Below are 16,627 nucleotides of genomic sequence, written 5' to 3' on the forward strand. Positions count from 1 at the left end.
CACATTGGACAGATCGGGGCATTACGATGGATCTGTTGGCGACATGATTGACATTCCTGAAAAGGAGAAATGGTCAAAGAATAAGCGACTTCTTAACATACTTTCATTGGTGGAGATTGATGGTCAGCAGATCTCATTTGCTGATGTTGCATTGCTACAGCCATATGAGGTGGAGGTCTGAATTGTGGAGTTGGCGGATTGTGGGCGAATCCTCCGAATTGCTCCAGGAAGTTAGAGGGGAAGAGTTGTTTCAAATTGAAGCTCGGGAAGGAAGATGGAATTCCAGCTGAGAAGACTGGAGTTACTGGCGCCGTGAAGTGTTCGCTGGAACAAAATTTTGTTAGATTGTAACCTGAAAAACTTATTCAATTTCAATTTCAAGAATCAGGTCAACTGGTATTTGTCTGCTTTCTCCTATTTCAGAAATCTCCTTCTTGAGAACTCCTCAACCGGATCTTCACAGTCCCATTTCCAGAAACCTACATTTTAAGATGAGTCTGTGGTAGATCATTTTGACTCAATGCAATATCACAACCAGTTTCTTTCAACTTCTCATTTGTCACTTCCATCAATCTCATTAATATTTCGTATTTCTTCACTATATTGCTCTCTCGATCCTTCTTCTCTGATTCTGCTTCAGCGATTTCTCGTTCCAAATCACTTTTGTCCTGAAAAATGATTTCCGAGTTATAATAATGAATAGAAAAGAAAATCGCTCACCTGGCAGATCAACTGAATAATTTCAGAATGTTCCTCTTTCTCTTTATTCAACTCGTCGATGGTTTTCGTCGTCTCTTTGATGAATCTGAAATCGGAAACTTTTTGAGAATCACCAATTAGTAGGATCAACTCACTTTTCAGTGTTTTCAAGCTCGCTGAGCTCCTCGAGTAGCTCGTTTCGTTTTGCAAAGTAGTCATCGACTTTCGTTCTGGAAAAATACAGAAAATTTGAGTAAGCAGGAAGTGAGTAATGCCTAGATTGACAAATACTTGCTGATGTTGCTTAAAACTTTTCAGATTTTTAGTTAAAGGCTAGAATTCAGTTCATGAGTTTATCACACCACGTTTCCAAAGTCCCCCTTCGATCTTCTAAATAGACGAATTCCGAATTGAGGGAAAGAAGACGATGGTCATAAAGTCACGCATGGATAGCAGAAAGGACATGGAAAAGATGGCTTTTAATCAGGCACACACATACATGACAAACACCGGATGTGTCTATGTGCGTGTATGTGAAAGCAAATATTGTATACTAGAAGAAGAATGAAAAAGGTGTTCGTTGGGAGAGGATTACTGTAGAAGATAGGAGTTAGAGAACGATAAAGATACGTGAGAAACTCATTAGACTTGTAAAAAAAAAGAAGAAATACCACGGACTCTATAATAGTTTCAGCCAAAACTAAACTAGAATCCATCAAGGATGAAAAAATTCCTCAACTTTTGCAAACTATGTAATTGCAACTTTCCAGAAAGAGTTTGTACGAAAAACTTTCAGTACGATAGTTCTTAGAAGTTCTTAGTCTCTTTTTAAGTGATCTATGAATCTCAAAAATTTGTTACTTTGTTAAAAAACCCATCCAAAATTGGTGCTTTCCAACTAAGAACTGTCAAAACTGATGTCGTCCAGGCTCTGTATTTGAACCCTCATACCATAAAACTATCCCTAGAGTTCCCATGATCCATCGTCCAATAGTCACCACCTGTCCCTATCCATAAAATCCTAATCTTCCTTCTTCCTAACAAGATTAGTGTCAATCGCTTCAAAACAAAAGGTCTTCCGACACTTGTAACATATACCTGATGGACAGCTCCATCCCCTTCTCAAGTACTTTCTATATATCTCTCTCTCTTTCTCAATTTATTTTAAAAGGATTACGGTAGATGTTACGCAAAAGGTCGCAACAAATCCAATTAAGGACACGAGTGTTTTTTGCATCGAGTCGTCAAAAAATACGAGGACATTTACATTTCCGTGTATAACGAAGGCGCGAAACATGCTTTGATCTGACCGATGTACCTACTTAACGAAGTTATGCAATAGAGGGGAAAGGTGCGGAGATGACCTTTATGTGGGAAGAAGTGGAATTTCAAAAAAATGAATTGAGTCTGGGAATAGGATATTCAAAAAGCCCGGACTCTCAAATGCTAGACTCTAAAGGATGAAAGAACTGGGAAGAAGTTTAGATTATGGGTGTCATGAAAGACTGAGATTCCACTTGGAATCTCTATTTTGATTAGAATTTGATTTCTGATAATCCTGGAATTATTTAAGAAAGATGAAATAAAAGTTAGATCTTCACAGAAACCAAAATTTTCACTGATAACTGCATGCGTCATGATAAAAATTAGTTTACAGGTAAATAACAATTCAAGTCATGGCAGATGAGGAGTGGCATTTTCTGCAGAACATCCCAAAAAGTTCACATAATTAAAACTAAACAGCAGCCTACGAATATTTTCTTACAAATTTCAAACTTTTTTACAATTATCTTCACATTTCCAGGTCAACAACTTAAATGTTCTCCCTCGAACGTTTTCATTCCAAGCCATTAAACTCATCACAACTACCCACCACAATCAAACTCACTTTGCATTTGCAACTTTGTACAGTTCAGTCATCGATAAATTCGGCGTCGTCGTCGTCGTTTCAACTCCCATAATCGGAGAAACTGTTGCGGCGGTCATATTTACGAAGTGTTGAAGTTTGGCTGTAAAATATTGAGATTGCAGAAAAAGGTTACGGTGGAGAAGGACGGAGAAGCAAGAGAAGTAAGAAAGGGACTCGAGAGAAAAAATATGGGAAAACGGAGAAAAATAAGAAAATATAGTGGGAAATGTATAGAAGAAGAGAAAAGGAAGGGACGAGAGCCAGCCAATCAGAATAGGGGCGGAGTCGGATATGTGGGAAGGAGGAAGAAGGAAAAAGGGAAGAGTGGGGATGCAATTGCGATTTTAAATCCTTCATAAAGGTCGGGACGGAGCAGAAATAGATTCTGCTGACACTAATGTTTAGAAGGCAAGGTTTTTAAAAGAGGAATCGCAGCCAAAGTGTTCCAGAAAAGTAGATAAAGCTCGAGATGAGCTAATTGCTTTTGTTTAAATTTTGATTCATCTCAATTTATTTTCACGACAACATCCTCTTCCGTGATTTCCAAGTATCAATAATTTGATCTAGGTTTTTTTCTCAATTTGAACTTAACAAATTGGTCGCTAACAACCCACCAAAGTGTCATTATATCAATCAAGGTTATTAATAATAAACAATAGAGATGCACTGCCATTTGTAGATCTACTCTTTTGATAAAGACTCGGTAGGCACAATCTTGATTATGACATTTCCTTTAGACATTTATTAGGTTAGTGTCAAAAGATCTTGAGGTTCTGACAAGTTAGGATGCACATGAGCTACTGGTTGAGAAGGGTTGGGAGTGCTAAATAAGGCCGACAGATGGGAAATGTACAAAAATACCATATGCTCATTGCAACTTTTGATATAATGGTATTTTAGGTATGTAGAGTCTGGAGAGTAGACTTCAGGATGACACATACTTCTCGGTTTTCTTTTCACTTATCTTTCGTGGCGCATCTTCCTATACACCTGACTACAGTAATCCCTCCAATAACTTCCAATTCATTTCAAAAACAAACTGTTCTCCTTATCTCAAGGTTGACTTTTAAAAACTATCCAATCGAACAACAAGAACACTTGAATGGGTGATGAAATGGAAATGTAAATGTGAATGAATGTGTGTAAACTCTTTTCTCCGATATATGCAATTAGAATGAGAATCGGTGTCTAAAGTGCTCGTAAATCAATCGAAAGAGACCACCAACTATCGGACCACTATCAAAACACTTCTGACTGAATCTTCCGCTGACAAAATCATCGATCAAACTCAGGGAATTTTGGGCGATTTGCCCGTCAATTGGGCAGGCTTGCCGCCACGATGGCGGCAAGGCCGCCCAAATTGAGGGCGAATTGCCCATTTTATGTTGTTTCTAGCGTGTGCTTCGCTTGCTCCTCTCGCCGCGACCTGTTAATTTTAGTAAAAAACAGAAGAAAATTTTTGGATTCATTCAGCATTTATTAATTTGTTCAAAAATACAAAATCAAAATCAAAAATATGTATGTGAGAAGAGTTGGTGAACGAAGAAAGGGTTAGAAGGGAACAAATGCTATCTGAGTAGTGGAGAGAACGGCGGGCAGTAGTGTGTTTCGACGTTTCATAATCACGAGAAGTCTTCGGCGAGGGGCCTGAAATGATATTTATAATAGTAGAGGTCGATAGTAGCAGCAGTGCGAAAAGATTTCGCTGTTTATCATAACACTAGCAAGAGACTGTTTAGCAAAGGAAGAAGTCGAATCATGAGCTGCCGTCCCCATAAGACACCACTTACATGAATGAGTCGAATCCGTGTGGCTAGCATCAGAAAGTCAAAGTGCCGACAGTCAAATCAGTAGCTGCAGTTAGAAGATCCGAATAGAGAATAGTTCATTTCCATCGAACAGAGTTCTGAAGTCTCAAATTATTTTATTGTGGATCTATCAGTTATTTCACTTACGAATATCTCCTTTACTCTCGAATCGCATCTTTTCCGGGACTTTAATAACATGCATTTGATAGAATAGTGTATTTAAAACGAATAAATTAGAAAAATAATAAATAACGTGGCTGCAAATCTGATGATTTCCAGAGTGCAGTAGAGCGCATGTTTAAAAAGTGGGCGAATTGCCCTACAATTGGGCATCTTGCCCACTCCATCCTCGCTCACAATCCCACTCCTTCCACCTCACCCTCGCCCTACTCTTGCCCAACCCTCGCCCAGTGGGCAACCTGCCCAAAGTGAAGGCAATTCGCCGAAAATAGAGGCAAAATGCCGGCAAGGCGCGCAACCCTTGCCTAAAATTCCCTGAGAATGTTGCGCATTCGGAGAGAAATCGACACTTTTTGAGGTTGAGGGGAGAGAGGTAAAAGGGCGGTATGAACCAAAGAAAGATCTCTTCCGTCCTCTCAATCTCTCCTCATCGATCACGTTCAGGTGTCTGAAGGTGTCATAGGAACACCTGCGTGTGCTAATTGAAGAATGATCGAGAGTTTTTGAAAGGGTGCTTGTACTTGTAGAATTGTCATAGTTTTTGGGCAAAGATCAGGAGAATGGGGGAATCATGAGACATTCGGACAAACTTCCAAAGTTTAGAAAGCTTCAATAAAAATATAGTATCTAGATATGAAAGGAACTGAAACATGGGGCATCTTTTATCTGATATTTCGAAAAGTCGGTGCTCATGAATATCTGGATAGATCAAAACACAGATAGACTGGCGTTATTGCAAAGGACAGTGCTAGAGCACTGAAAATAACTGATTTTCAGAAAATGATTAGTTTCCAAAAACTTCTGGACAAATCAACACACTGAAAGGCATCTGAAACTATTGAAAAAAAAAAGAAAAAGCTACAGAATTTGTATCTCGAAAATGAGTGACGTGTTGAAAATGCTGGAACATCAACCACGGTCCGCTCGTCATCGTCGTCATCAGCTGGTTTTCTAGGAATGTTTTATATTACTTACTAAAATATCACCTCTGTTGTTTTACAACATTTTGAAATTTGACACTTTTAACACTGGTGAAACCAGTGGTTCAAGGACAAGAGTGCCGGCCTAATCCGAAATATTCAAAATCTTATGTTTGGAGAAAAACTCGAAATCGCAGTTGAGTAAACGAAAATGAAATGTTTCTATTCCATGTTCACAAGTTGAAAATGAGAATGTTTGTGTTAAACGAAGCAAGAGCGTGTCTCATGAAAAGACCGCAAAAAAGGACAATTGAGAAGGGAGAGAGATCAGAAAAGAGAAGGAAGAAGGCAATGGATTACGGTAGAATTGAAAAGAAAAAGACGGGGAGAAGAAGAAAAGAGGGCGGAGCGAAGTGGGTGTTCTACTCGAGAACTATGAGTAAAAACGGAGAGGATAGAATAACAAATTAAGCGGATAGAAAAGAAATGAAACGATGATTAGAATGAAATAGATCGGAGTGGTCAAGAATGGGTTGGATCTCATTTAGGTTTAGGATGACTAGTTTTTCAGATGACCTGAAAACGTTCTTTTTTAGAAGTTTTAAAAGGTGCTAAAGCTGATTGCAGTTTATTCTAAATGATGTCTACCGAATGCTTCCAGAATCCACAGTACTCCAGAGTACGGTACTTACTGCTCCCCTGAGTTGCATAGCAGACTAGTTTCTTCGTCCAGTTCCCATCTAACCTAATTTGTATCTATTTACCCACCCGGACCATTTAAGTGCTTTCATTCAATTCATTCCATCCCGATATAATAATTTACGACTGTATCTTCTTGAATCCTTCTCCTCCTAATCCATCTGTCTTCTCTCCCTCTTTCCTCAAATTCAATGTCCATTTTATGATACCTTTGGGGGGCTAGAGAGAGAGCATTCTTGAGAAAATGAAAACAAATGAGAACGAGAAAGGGCATGGAGAGAATAGAGGAGCATGTATTCACATACCTTTATGATTCATTTTCTCTATTATGATTATTATTTTTTCTTTCTTTGGGAAACATAGGAGAGTTGGAAACAATAGAGGGACGAAACGATTTTTGAATAGTTATTTGATATACTGTATCGATATTGAAAGGCAACTTTCACAACTTCAGAAGTGTCAAGTTCTCATTCTAATCCTCAAAAGTGACAAATCAACAAACAGATCAACCTAAACATCTGCTCATCTGCCACGTGGCGTCTGCTCGCCCTCTGGGAACTTTATGGTTATTTCTCCAGATTCTACACTAATGTTTTACAACAATTACATCATCAGGAGGGGACCATGACACGTTTACCACGTGTCATCAAATTCTGGAGTCGTGGAGAAATATGAGCGGCATTCAATCTCTAATACTAGTTCTCGGGTCATCTCTAATGGAAAATTCCGAAGATGTTTCTAGATTTTCTTTCACAGAATTGACTACTAAACTACTAAAATATTCCTATCTCTCCGGCCTTCAAAAGTTTCAAATAATGACTGACATAATCCCCAAACGAAGCTAAGCTCATTAAAAAACAAATTTTCATTAAAAAAGTCTTGCAAAAGTTGACTTAACCTTTGGTCGTATGGTACTATGGTATATAGTTTAAATTGTCAGCTGAAACTACCGTAACCTCTATTTCAATAGGTATTCTAGCATAAAATGGAGTCACAATCATAAGAGTTTTCAAAGTAAAAAGGAAAGAAGGCAAATTCCATTCTATTTAAAAATCAGGTTTTAAAGTATCTCTACTTCTTGCCTCCGCCCATCCATTCGAGATCATTTTCCCATGAATGTACCTACATAATTTGCATGTAAATGGCCGTAGTCAACCTCAATACCATTCCCATTCATCCGTCTCCGCACCCTTCTCAATGTAGTTTCTTTCTTACCTCTCAATATATATTTATTTCTTTTGAAACTCACCGCATGCTCTCTTCTCCCTTCTTCCCCCTACTTGAGCCCAATCGGTGATTCTCAAAATTTGACACCTCTCAGGCCGTAAAAGAAGGGAAAGCGGGTGAAGAAGAAGGAGAAGCAAAATGGTGCAGATGGACGGTACCCTGGGGAGAGGAGAGGTTACAACGCCTCACCGCCATCCACACAGAGAAACACGACACCTTCATCTGAAGGGCGGCTCCATTAATCAACGTCTTCTAACAATGTGAATCGGAAAACGATCAATCTATAAAGGAAATCGAGTACCGTCTGTTTGAAAATTATGATATAAAGAGAGGAAAAGGAGAGGAATGGTTGGTTTTTGAATTTTCAAATGAGAACAAGCTACTGTAACTCTACTCCAATGAATTCCCCTCATTTCCCATAGGACATGAAGCATGTTGTTCCGACAAACACATCATTTGTCATAAAGAGAAAGGGAGCAACACAAATGAATAATTTTCCCGCAAAACAAGAGAAAGGAAAAAATTAGACAAACTTTACATAGAAGAAAAAGGGAGCTGATAGAACAGAGAAAGAAATACACAAACATTTTCAGAACTCAAGATGATTTCAACCCATAATAGACTAGGAACAAGTGTGTGCAATGGATATTTACAAAGCTAACAAAAAAGAAAGAGAAATGAGTAAATTTGATGAAAAAAAATAGAAAAATAGATACAATTATTTCCAGATTTTGATAACACCGTCGTAGCCAGAAGAGACTAGAAGTTCCGAGTTGAGTAGCATCATGTCAGTGATAGGTGTTCGATGATATGTGGATGGCTGAAAAAAAATAATGAAAAATGGGTTTCCAAGTATTTTCCAATAAAAACAAACCTTAGAATCCAAAGGCACAATTTTCTGATTTTCCTTCGCTTCCGTGTCTAAAACGTTTCTCTCATAAATCACTAATGGATCAGTCGATGTTCCAGAAGGTGTATTCGAAATATCATTTTCCTCGAAAATCGTTCGATACGCTGATCTTCCTTTAGGCGGCGAAGAGAGAATTTCACAACCGAGAGCTCTCGATGGATTCCATTTTCGAATAGCTCCACGTGTGTCTCCAGTATAGACAACACCAGTTTTCTCACAAACGCAAAGAGCACGAGTGACGAGTGTTTCCTGTTTTCTTGGATCGTTCGATGTATCATTGTAACTCAAAATCGGTGTTCCTCCAGTCCAGAAGACACGTTTTCGGAGTGGCTGTGCTCCCAACTCGTATGAGCTCACTTCACCATGCATTGAGAAACCAACGAATACTTCCGGACATTCTTGTCGAGACACTGGATTCGCCCATACTACAAGTGGTTGAACGTTGAGATGAGGTGATTCCCAGCGGAGAACTTCTTCACGGAATCGGAGATCATAGAGCATAAGATTCTTCCTATTCGAATTATTTCCAATAACCATCCAGCTCTGTTGCCATGGATCAATAGCTGAAGAAGTGACAAGACCATGTGTCTCCTGGAACTTCTTTCTCCAGATATCATGCCGTTTCAGTGGTCCTTCAGACGATCCGACTCGCAAATCAATTCCATACAGTACTCCGTGATGTGTTCTAACAACTGTCATTGGTCCATTGCAATGCAGATATACGGGTGCTCCTTCTGATTCAGGAATCTTAACTTGTGTCACAACACGAGCAGGTCCTTGTCCGACATCAGCCCATCGAACATATCCGTCATGTGTCGCGGAGCACGCATACTGATCGTTCCATCCAACAGCATAAACGTGTTCTCGATTTAAATCAGATGGAATCCATGTGTCTTCACTTCTAGCAGCACCATATCCTTCTCCAAGAACTGCGCGTGTTTTCCAAACTTTTACAGTCCCATCGCCTGATCCACTGAGGAAGAAATCTCCGTCGCGATTCGCAGAAAGTCTGAAAAGTAGATGATGATTACTCAAGGCCTTTCAATAAACTCACTTTGTAATCTTGCCAGAATGCTCGTGAAGATGTGTGATAATTGTTCCTTTTACATGTCCGGATGATCCGCCCAGAGAACCTCCAGAAGCTGATGCACTCAGAATCGGATGACTTGCACTTGGTGCCAATGGTCTTTTAGGTCGACTATTCACATTCTTCATGTGTAATTCGTTGAGATGTGCGAGCATTTCGTTCACTTGATTGTCGAAAGTGGAGCTTTTTACTGAAGAATCTGAAAACATGAAAGTTAGTTCAGCTTTTGAAAGTTACTGTTTTCTTACAAGGCGTAGGCGCATTTGTCACCGTCCGCTCTTCTTCAAAAACGACTTCACCTCCAAGTAACAATGTATCACGTCTCTCTGTGGAATGATTCGGAATATTAATATGAGTAGTTGGTTTCGAATTTCCAGTCATCGCAGAATCATCGCCACCGTAAGTGAACTCTTTCCGACGAACTCGGCTGTGAGCAGTTGAGGAGAGATCGATTGTTCCCAGTTGACGAGTCAAGAAGGTTTCCATTCCGGCTCTGAAATTGAATTGATTATTTATTCCCTCAAAAACTATTCGGAAGAACTTACGTATTCCTTGTCTCCGCCATTCGTTCGAAAAGTTTTCTGAATGAATGAACAGACATTGTCAGTCGTTTTCGTGTTTCCAAAGCCGCCTTCAAGTCATTATGCTCCACAACTCCCGTCTTGTTTTCTGTTTTAATTTTCGGGAAAATGGTGTTAAACCATGAAGCTTGTGCTTCAAATGGTTTTCCCGATTGGAAATGTATTTCTGAATCAATAAAAGGGATGAAACGACAGTTCAAAAGACAAATAGTTACCTAAAAGTGTAGTTAACTGCTTCGTATTTTCCAAACTTAATTCTAGAATCTGATTGAATGTGACACGTGGAATTGGACCGGTAAGTTGGCTCATAAGTACTGCTTTGCTTCTCAGCGTCAGTATTCTTCGCTTCGATTCCTCAATGTATGGGCTCACTAATGGAATAAGTTTCACATGAACTTCAGCCTTATGCCATTGAGAATTGATAGCGAGAAGTATATCACAAACGGCTGATCGTATCCAATCATTCTGAAAACGAGAAAATATTTCTCCATTCAGAAGCAAACTATTTCTTACCGGATGCACTAAAAATGGGAGAACATCATCGAGCAACTTTTTTACAGATAACCGATCCAAGTTCTCATTTTTGATAAGAATATGAATGCATCCGAGTGCTCGTGTGACAACATGCTCTTCACAGTCTTGAAGACCTAATTGCAGAAGAGGGACCATTCCTTCGCTTCTCTTTTGAACACAAACAGGAAGAGAATCGAAGAAAGCTGCTCGTAACCTCCATTCAGTTTTAGCATTCAAAAACGTGCAAAGAAACCGGAGAAGTGTATCGTCGTCTGGAATTTTTGATTGAGATTTGCTATAAATAATTTTTAGAAAACTCACTTCCTATTTTAATGAAGAAATGGTAGAGAAGAATGAGCGACTTGCTCTCCACTAAACACCTTTTCACCATCGGATCTTTACTACACAATGCTGAAAACATTGCAGAGACACCATGAAGAAGAGCACCAGCATCATCGTTTTGTTGTGGATCTCCTGTTGTTGAGACCTCATCGTCATACGGCGTAGCCTGTCGAATTTCACGGCCGACAGTATAGAATCGGTAGGCAGTATCAGCGAATTGACCGAGAGAAGTGGCGATTGCGAACAAAACGTGTTGAGGACAATCTACTGAATCATTTGACATTGAGTTCTGAAATAAAATTTCGTGTAATTTGTTGAAAAATCCGTTGTTCACAAACCAGCATAGGGAAGAGGTAATCAACAAAAACGAGAGATTCTTCATAAGTTTTCGGTTGAATTGGATTGAGAAGTTCCGCGGCGGCAGTCACTGCGGTTGCTCGAACCTGGGTCTCTGGATCTGACCAAAGATGCACAAAATATGGAAGAATACGATCAATGGCTACTCTTGAATCTGATATAGTTGAAAGCTCGACAAGCATCCGAATCGCATCCTGAAAAGGAGAGAAATTACAAAAACTTAAGAAATTTCAGATAAAAACTCACTGTTTTTGCCTGGATTGTTCTCAAAGCTCTCAAATTTGCAGTAATCAGTGAGACAAAGAGAAATGCGAACGACTTCGACTCTTCACTTTCCGATAATCTAGCCCACCACAATTGTTTTTCTCGTTTTAACTTGCTAATGATATCATCCGGTTCCAAATACGAAAATTCGAGTGCTTGACTGAAATCGTCTGTTGATGGATCAGTAGAGGTTGAGGCGCCGTAAAGTGGACGGAATCGATCGAGATATCGGAAAAGAAATGATTCAAGAATGTGGGGGAACTTCAACGCGGCTCCTGTAAGCACAGCATTCGCTGATATTCTGAATGATGGATCACGGTTGAGCAAAAGACGGAGAAGAGCCCGATATGGCACTGGGACGTCTTGAACTAATCTGAAAACAAAAAAAAAACATTTTTAACTCGCCTAGAGTCAAGAGACCAACCTTAATAACATATTAGCTGCATCATTATCATTCATTGATCGATATTCACAAAGTGAGCTATAAGTGAACGGAGGTCGATCACAGAGAAGCTCAAACACGATACACCCAGCTGAGAACATATCCATTTTTGGAGTCAATGATCCAAAAAGCCACTCTTCCTGTCCATCTTTTAGTTTTTCGTCGTATTCTGTTGCAGATATGAATCGTTCGGGTGCAATATAACAGCTTTGTCGACGACTTGTGTCAAAGAAAAATGTGAATGAAGATGGATTGTCATGAGTGAGGAAACATGGTTTGAATGGTGCAAAATCGGTGATTTGAAGCCAATCCGTGGAAGAGATCAACACATTTTGAGATTTTAAATCCCCATGACAAACTCCGGCCGTTTCACATTGAGAGAGCGCCTTGAACAACAGGAAGGTGTACCTGTAAATGAGGAATTTGAAATTACGTGACCATTTGTACATAGGAAATTGGAGCATTGTGAGTTCTATTTTTTTTCTCAACCAAACTTATTGCGTAAAATCAAACTGGCGGCATTGACAGCAGTCGGAAACAATTTTAATGAGCGTTCGTAACGGAAATCAGGTACTGATTCTCTTCAAGTTTTCAAAAAAAAATAGGGGGTATGGCTTTCAGAGTACTTTCAGTTCTCCAAGTGATATCATAGAGGCATTCAATCATTTTTTAACAAATGTTCCGACAAACAGAAGTTTTGATATGTCTTATAAAGGTTTGCAGCATGTTTGATGATAAAAATTGTCTAAATATATCAGTGTATATACGTGATTTGGCTGATTCCACCGATCGTTCTACACTTTCCGCTTGTAGCTCGATGACAAATCTTCAATCGAGCACACCAATTACTATTACTTCTCGCGGAACCATTCCCACTGTGTCGACCAGTTCAACGGTGAGGAAAATAGAAGCTCGAGCTCTAATCGATGAGAAAGTTTCAGTTGAATCTCTCATCTCAATTCTCAACGTTATCACCTTCTACGAACATGACATCCACAACCTCTAGTGGTTCTTCATTGAGTGAAATCGATTGTGCTGATGACACACCACGTAAACAAAGATCGTTGGTCGATTTGTCCGAATTGAACAAGCAGTATGGAAATGGATATCAGCCACCACCGCCATCTCAAGAAACTCCTCCAACTGTCTACGAGAATTTGGCGATTCTTGAGGCTTCGAAAGCTCCGTCATTCATAGCTGGCTCATGTTCACCAATGTGTTCTATTTCTTCTACCGATAGCAATCTTGGAAAACTTTTGAGATCGTCGGACGATGATAGTGATGACGGTGTTGATGTTCTTATCAAAGTTAAGGACTGCTTCGACTAATTTTTATTATCGGAATGAAGCTTTTGAATATTTTAATTTTTTGTTGCTCACAGGGAAACGAAATCAAAAACTCACCACATCTTTTCTGCTTCTACTACAAATGGTCTCGTGCTCATCCGATCGAACAGAGTATGTTTTTGGAAGGCTCTCACGAGAACAGCATATTTTTGTTTCACAAGAACTTTTTTTATTGGGCAGCAATTCGGACTTTTCATCAATGCTTTTCTGATTTCGATAATTCGTTGAGGAAACGGATCCAGCGATGCTAAATCTTGTCGAACAAATACTTTATATACAAAAACACCTTCGTGTGTTCTTCCTCGAGCGACTTTCATAAATCGGGTGCTTCCAAGACTAAAAATTCAATCTTTAATTTAATTTTTTATAATAGAAACTTACTTTTCAACAGCATCACACGATAAATCATTGAGGTACACCTCGACGGGTAGAATTTCCGATGGGTTTGTGGTAAACAGCGAGTTTACATTACCCATATTGTGTCTGAAAGATCGTATTGGTTAATGAATGACTGTATATATTGAGAAATTGAATTGGAAATACTGCGAGACACTGGGCTGACATGTGAGAGTGAGTATTGAGTGTGCGAAAAAAGGAGACGCAGAGGGAAAGTACATTGCAGCGCGGTTGCAGGCGAAAGAGATTGCGTTGAAAATTTTTATTCTGAGGAAGAATCCATTGATTTTTTCAAATATATTGATTGCGGCATGTATATACATGCATGTTATAATTAGAGGAAGAAATAGTAAACAGAGTTGTATGAATAGACTAACAGAAAGTGCCTGAAATTTGCTGTTCTTTCGATAAAGAACCCTGAAAATAGTAACTCGAAATAAGAACGAATACGTTTATACTTCAAGGAAATGGACTTTGCTCAGAAATCGATTTAAATTACTGAGAATTTTTCAAGAGATTCATATTTTGTAGTTTCAGTTCAGTTGAATTATCGATCAGAAAGGAATGACGATGTTAGTGAAGTTGCCGGGAGCAATGGCTGGATAAACAATGAATTGCAATTCTTCTCCTGAAAATTGAAAATTAATTTTTTTTTTTCTTCTTTATTGTAGTCTCACTCGGCAAAGCTTTCTTAGTTGCGTACTCAGTTGGAACGCATTCGATAGCAGTTTCCATGTCATTGACAGCACCGGGAACAGCTGAAATCAAGAAGTTCTCAACTCAATCAGATTCTTCTAACTCAACATACATTCTGCATTCTTCTGGGTGTTTCCTCTATTCGAATTTTCATTTGGTTCCGAGTGGCTGCTATCATTTGAACTATTCAATTTACAACACTTGTCTAAATTCGACGTTTTTTGCTGAACATCAGACTTGTTTTCCGGCAACTTCTTGTTCTCATCTACTTCTCCTGGGGGTTTTGGTTGTTCGGGAACTTTCTTCGGATCTTCTTTTTGCTCTTTCTCCTTCAATTCTTTCTCTTTCTCCTCCTTTTCAGCTTTAGCCATTCTTTCCATTTCTTCATCTTCCCACTCATAAGGATCCAAGAAGTTAATTTTCAATCTGTTGATGGCAGTCATTAACTGCAACAAAAAAAAATAGAAATTTCAATAAATTGGAAATAAAAATGAATGAATAAATATTTACCAAATTGTAAATTTTCTCGTAGTTTGGTCGATCCGTGTATCCGAGTGTCTTTAAATACTCAAAGACAATCTTCAACTCCTCAGGGAGATCCTGGAATCGAAATAGGAAATTTGTATTTTCAACCATGTATTTTCCAACAAACCTCAAACAAAGTCGCATCTTTCGTTGATCTTTTCATCGACATGATCTCTTTTTCATCTTTAATTTTAGCCCAAGGTAATCCAATAGTTAAGAAAACAATAGTGTAGATCATAGCGATGAGATCATCACCTCTTCCTTGTTCGTGTCTTTCATGCACATTCATTGAACAATATCTGATAGTTCCTCTCAATGGAATCCTTCTTCTCATCGGACGTAGCCTCCTGGTTCCATCGGGTTCTGTGTGCACGAACGACCTGGCCATTCCGAAATCAATCAGCATCAGGAATCGAGAATCTCGTCCACGATCAGCTGCAGTCATAATATTCCCCGGTTTCACATCTCGATGCACAAATCCGATTTCATGAAGTTGTTTGAGTCCATAAAGAGTGAACAAGGCGACACGCATTGCAGTATAATCATTGAATCCACCCGAGATTTTCGACCAAAGAGCCATCAGATCCTTCCCACATAACGTTGTGACCATGTAAGTGTAATTCTTTCTTTTTCCAGAATCAAGGATTTTCAGAACATCTTTGGAATCTCTTAACTTGCTCAAAACATTGATTTCAATGGGCAGAGTCCTATCGTAATCCTCCGAGTGATACTCTATTTTCATCGCTCCACAGTAACCTTTTCGATTCTTGTCTTCCACTTTGTACACAACTCCACACGCCCCTTTTCCCAGCATTGCTTTTACTTTCCATTTGTCGATAATCTGAAATTTCGGGTCTGTTTTATTCGAAGAGAATTCAAACATACATATCCTGGACGCATGACTTTGACAGTCTTGGAAGAGGCGTCATTGTTATTTGTCAACATTGTAAACGACTAATTGAAATTATAGAAATGGGAAAGAAGCCTTCTCATTAAATAAAATAGGAAAAGGTTCTTTTCACGTTTTCTTGGAAATGTTTTGTTTTTTTTGTATTGGCGTGGTCTTGATTTTCAAGATTTTACTTTTGTTGGTTGTAACTTTCAGAGTGAGAACTTGTTCATAAAGGAAGACAATTACAAAAATGTAGCTCTAGGTTTGCTTTTTCAAATTCGCGTGCCGGTAATTTATGGTTTTATAAAATTTTTCTAGCTTTGTACAAAATTATTTATAGTTTTCAACTCAAATTGGTCGAGATAAATAGAACGAGAACGTTTCAAGGATTCAAAAAATTAAGAAATCGGGGGGAAAGAGGGGGGAAACGAGACAACAACCGAGTTGTAAGAGGGATGGAACACAGAGAGAAAAATGGAGATTTTCAGGTTACAAATAAATCAAAAAAGAGAGAAAAAGAAATTCAAATTCACAAAGTCTCCGATGAAATTTCAAAACAAAACAATTGGATCTAGAAGAGGATTTAGGCGAGCTTCGGGGGCGCTTTTGTGTGTTTCACCAAAGGTAGAAATTCTGGGAAATTGCTGAAAATGCTGGATAGTAATTGGTTGGATTCAGGGGTGATTGGAAACGAAATGGAACCGGGATGAAGGCGTTTGAAACGCTTACAAAATAAAGAGTGGCAGGAATACTTAAAATGGTTTCAAATGGAGATTGTGTCACCGGAGTGGAGAAAACAACAACATGAACGGGAAGGCGAGAACCGCTTAGCGG

The 16,627-nt window shown here is 39.0% G+C and overlaps 4 protein-coding genes across 4 annotated transcripts; 1 reads left to right on the forward strand and 3 right to left on the reverse strand.

The window, feature by feature from the left end:
* Positions 1-8,160: 8,160 nt before the first annotated feature.
* Positions 8,161-12,387, reverse strand: GCK72_005219 (uncharacterized protein; the record flags this gene model as incomplete). Its single annotated transcript, XM_053725089.1, has 11 exons — positions 8,161-8,262; positions 8,317-9,361; positions 9,407-9,638; positions 9,688-9,932; positions 9,985-10,186; positions 10,236-10,485; positions 10,534-10,805; positions 10,855-11,164; positions 11,214-11,426; positions 11,479-11,869; positions 11,921-12,387. The coding sequence occupies 11 exons, from the start codon at positions 12,385-12,387 to the stop codon at positions 8,161-8,163; spliced, it is 3,729 nt and encodes a 1,242-aa protein (XP_053589283.1).
* Positions 12,388-12,484: 97 nt separating this feature from the next.
* Positions 12,485-13,266, forward strand: GCK72_005220 (uncharacterized protein; the record flags this gene model as incomplete). The annotated part of the gene is made up of 4 exons (XM_003116742.2): positions 12,485-12,508; positions 12,560-12,653; positions 12,697-12,833; positions 12,880-13,266. 4 exons carry the CDS (start codon positions 12,485-12,487, stop codon positions 13,264-13,266), a joined length of 642 nt encoding a protein of 213 aa, XP_003116790.2.
* A 71-nt stretch (positions 13,267-13,337) lies between these two features.
* Positions 13,338-13,760, reverse strand: GCK72_005221 (uncharacterized protein; the record flags this gene model as incomplete). Its single annotated transcript, XM_053725090.1, has 2 exons — positions 13,338-13,620; positions 13,666-13,760. The coding sequence occupies 2 exons, from the start codon at positions 13,758-13,760 to the stop codon at positions 13,338-13,340; spliced, it is 378 nt and encodes a 125-aa protein (XP_053589284.1).
* A 474-nt stretch (positions 13,761-14,234) lies between these two features.
* GCK72_005222 (uncharacterized protein) lies at positions 14,235-15,846 on the reverse strand (the record flags this gene model as incomplete). The annotated part of the gene is made up of 6 exons (XM_003116966.2): positions 14,235-14,308; positions 14,358-14,438; positions 14,489-14,822; positions 14,887-14,976; positions 15,029-15,742; positions 15,787-15,846. 6 exons carry the CDS (start codon positions 15,844-15,846, stop codon positions 14,235-14,237), a joined length of 1,353 nt encoding a protein of 450 aa, XP_003117014.2.
* Between the last annotated feature and the right edge of the window lie 781 nt (positions 15,847-16,627).

The sequence above is a fragment of the Caenorhabditis remanei genome, chromosome II, assembly GCF_010183535.1.
Source record: "Caenorhabditis remanei strain PX506 chromosome II, whole genome shotgun sequence".
NCBI classification, from domain to species: Eukaryota; Metazoa; Nematoda; class Chromadorea; order Rhabditida; family Rhabditidae; genus Caenorhabditis; species Caenorhabditis remanei.